Below are 3,901 nucleotides of genomic sequence, written 5' to 3'. Positions count from 1 at the left end.
ACTAACCCTGCTGGTATAGACACAGACTAACCCTGCTGGTATAGACACAGACTAACCCTGCTGGTATAGACACAGACTAACCCTGCTGGTATAGACACAGACTCACCTTGCTGGTATAGACACAGACTAACCCTGCTGGTATAGACACAGATTAACCCTGCTGGTATAGACACACAATAACCCTGCTGGTATAGATACAGACTCACCTTGCCAGGGCTGGTATAGATACAGACTCACCTTGCCAGGGCTGGTATAGACACAGACTCACCTTGCCAGGGCTGGTATAGATACAAACTATCCCTGCTGTTATAGACACAGACTCACCTTGCCAGGGCTGGTATAGACACAGACGGCGGAATTGCGAGGACAGCCTCCGTTGTCCTCATCGCATGGGTTGATGGGAACACACATCCGGCCATCCCCCTTGTAACCTGCCTTACACTGGCACTGGAACAACCGCCCCCCCAGCCAAGAACAGTCCGCATTCACATCACACTGCTTAGCTGAACAAACACCTGGGAAATAAATAAATAAACAAATAACAAATAACATAAAATGTTTAATTATGGAATGGAATAGAAGAGAGTAAATCAGAGGGGAGCACAGCAAAGCAGAATACAGTAGAACAGAATAGAAGAGAATGTCATAAAACAGAATAGAGCAGAATAAAACAAAATAAAACAGAACAAAACAGAGCAGAATAGAATAAAACAGAATAGAATAGAACAGAATAGAACAGATTTTATTCTAATTCTGCTCTGCTTTATTTGCTCTGTTTCTATTCTGCTCTGGTTCTTTTATTTTATGTTTTTCTATTTGGATCTGATTCTATTGTTCTATTCTGCTCTGTTCTATTCTATCTGCTCTTCTATTCTGTCTGTTCTATTTATGTTCTAAGTGTATCTCTATTTCTATTCGTCTATCTTTGTTTTATTCTATTCTGCTCTGTTCTAATTCTACTTCTATTTTTGTTTCTAATTCTTGTTCTATTCTTGTGATTCTTATTCTGTTTTTACTTCTATTTGCTGGCTCTGTTCTATTTTCTGTCTATTTCTGCTCTCGTTCTATTCGTTATATTATCTGTTTAGTTCTATTCTGTTTCGTAGTTCTGATCTGCGTGCTGTTTTAGTTTGTCCTTTGTTCTATCTGTTCTAATTCTAGTTCTGTGTCTGTTTCTATTCTATTATGGTCTCTATATCTATATCTGTCTGTTTATTGCTCGTTGGTCTCTATTCTTGCTCTGTTCTATTCTGGTCTGCTCTGTTTATTTATTCTGCTCTGTTCTACTTATGCTATGTTTCTACTTCTGCTCTGTTTCTATTATAGTTCTATATGCAATTATGTTTATTCTATTAGCTGTCTGTTACTATTTCTGCTTGTTTCTATATATGTTTATTCTATTCTTTTCATTCTCTTACTACTCTCTTATTGGCTGTATTTCCGTTCTCCTCTCTCCTTTTGTTTTTTCTTACTTTTCATTGATATTTTTTTCTGGTTTTTCCTTGACTTGTCCCGTTATTTACTTTCTTTTTCTTTTCTCTCTTTTCGGTGTTTCGTAAACTTTGTGTTTTTATTTCTATTCTATTGTTTTTTCTCCTCTTTGCTGGTTCTGTCAGTTACAAAAGTGCTGTTAGTCATTCTTCTACTGGGTCTATTCTGAGTTAGTTCTATCTTTCTATTCTTTGTTTGTAATATAATTATAGTTGTCGATATTATTGCGTATTTCTTCGACACGAATTGTGTTCTAATTTTGCTGCAATGAGTTTCTGCGCTTCTGTTCTATTCTTCGCTTCATCTCATTTCGTGTATATATTCTGTTCTGTTCTCTTTCTATGTTTCTTATTCCTATCGTCTGCCTCTGTTTTTGATCCTTTTTCACAGGTTCTGGGCTTCCTACTTTTCTTTTTCTTTCTCTGCTTCTTCTAACACATACTAAAGGGTCTCGCGAGTCTGACGAACCCTTCCTTAACCTTTAGCAAATACCATGACGTCTGTCCACTTTTTTGCGTTTATGCGTGTGCTTTAACTGGCGGCTTTTCTTGTCTTCTTTGCCTCTCACAGATGCTTAGTTCTCTGATGACCGTCCATTCTTATTGTGTTTTCATTGTCTGATTCTGTTCTATTCATTCTGCTCTGTGTCTATTTTTATTTGTTCTATTCTGCTCTGTCTGCTGTTCTATCTACTGCTTCTTGTTCTCTGTCTTTTCTCGCTCTGTTCTATTCTGAGTTCTATTCTAGTCTGCTTGTTCTATTCTATTCTTTGTGCTTCTAATTTTGTTCGTAGTTCTCTGTTTATGAATTCTGTATATTCTGCTTTCTGGTTCTTTCTATTTGCTATGTTTACTGTCTGCTTCTAAGTCTTGTAAGTCTTAATTTCTATCTTTCTATTCTATTTATTAGTTCTGTTTCTGTCTGCTGTTTATCTTTCTTTTCTATATTCTATCTGCTCTATTTTTCTGATTTTACTGTTCTGTTCTATTCTTGTTTTATTCTGTAATTTCGCTTGCATTGTGCTCTATTGATTGTTTATTCTGCTATCTTTTAGAAGCCCTGTTCACTGACTTCTTGCTAGTCCCCTTATCTTAAATATCATATTTAGTTTAAGTTTTTGTTCATTTGTTTATTGTAATTCGTATTTCCGCGGTGTTTTGTTCAGCTAAGAGTGGTGATGTGATGCGGCTGTTCTTTGGCTGGGGGTGGCGGTTGTCTCAGGCGAGGCTTGTAAGGTCAGGTTACAAGGGGGATGGCCGGATGGTGTTCCATCGAACCCATCGATCGAGGAAACGAGGTGTCGTCGCTTCCGTCCGTTGTGTCTATACCAGCCCTGGCAAGAGTGAGTCTGGTCACTAATCACAGGGATAGTGTTGTATCTATCCCAGCCTGGCAAGGTGAGTCTGTGTTATACCAGCCCTGGCAAGCGTAGAGTCGTATTATAACAGCCTGGCAAAGGTGAGTCTGTATCTATACCACAGGGTATGTGTGTCTATCCAGCACGGTTAAGTCTGTGTCCTATACCAGCACGGGTAGTCTGTTGTTCTATATACCGCAGGTGAGTCTGTGTCGTATCCAGCAGGGTTAGTCTGTGTCCTATACGCAAGTTAGTCTCTAGCAGCAGGGTTACGTCTGTGTCTAATCAGCAGGTTAGGTGTCTAACGAGGTTATCTTGTTATACAGCAGGGGTTAGTTTGTTGTCTGTACGCAGGGGTTAGTCTGTGTCTATATCAGCAGGTGAGTTGTTTACCAGAAGGGGTTAGTTGTAGTTACAAAGGGTTAGGTCTGTTATAGAGCAGGGTTGTCTGTGTATATATACAGACAGGGTTAGTCGTCGTTAGTACAGAAGGTGAGTCTGTTATGCCGGGGTTAGTCTGTGATGCTTACCGTGGGTTAGTCCTGTGCTCTATACAGAGGGTTAGTCTGTGCTCAGATAAGAGGGTTTCTGTGGTCTACCAGCAAGGTGAGTGTAGTGCTATCACAGCAGGGTAGTCTGTGTTCTATAGCGGGTTGTGGTCGTGATCTTAAGAGGTAAGTTGGGTCTATACGCAGGGGTTAGTGTGTGCTTCTCCAGCAGGGTATCTGTGTCTATACAGGCAGGTGTTGTTATGAAAGTGGTATCCTTGTGTTATGACTCAGCGGGTTTGTCTGTGTTACTGACAGCGGTTTCGTTATCAAGGGGTTATGTGACTCTATACAGAGGGTTATGTCTGCTGTCTTAACCTACGAAGGTTTAGTCTGTGTCTATACCAGAGGGTGGTGTTATAGAGAAGGTGTGAACTCTGTGTGTAATGTAGCAGGGTTTGTTGCTGTTTTAGAGGGTTAGTTCCTGGTGTTATATACAGGTTGAGTTTGTATACAGCAGGGTTGATGTGTGTCGATAGTCTCAGCAGGGTGTAGTCTGTGGTTA

The 3,901-nt window shown here is 39.9% G+C and overlaps 1 protein-coding gene across 1 annotated transcript in view; it reads right to left on the bottom strand.

Moving 5' to 3' along the window:
- The window catches only part of LOC112075891 (stabilin-2-like), a 32,372-nt gene that overhangs the window by 12,124 nt on the left and 16,347 nt on the right, over window positions 1–3,901 (bottom strand). Inside the window, exon 3 of the mRNA XM_024142805.2 lies at window positions 325–515. Within this exon, the coding sequence (XP_023998573.1) occupies window positions 325–515 (191 nt within the window). The remainder of the gene's footprint in view (window positions 1–324; window positions 516–3,901) is intronic.

This window comes from Salvelinus sp. IW2-2015, unplaced genomic scaffold, assembly GCF_002910315.2.
Source record: "Salvelinus sp. IW2-2015 unplaced genomic scaffold, ASM291031v2 Un_scaffold3451, whole genome shotgun sequence".
Lineage (NCBI taxonomy): Eukaryota > Metazoa > Chordata > Actinopteri > Salmoniformes > Salmonidae > Salvelinus > Salvelinus sp. IW2-2015.
Note: the sequence above shows the minus strand (reverse complement) of the source record. Positions and strands in the feature narration are given on the sequence as shown.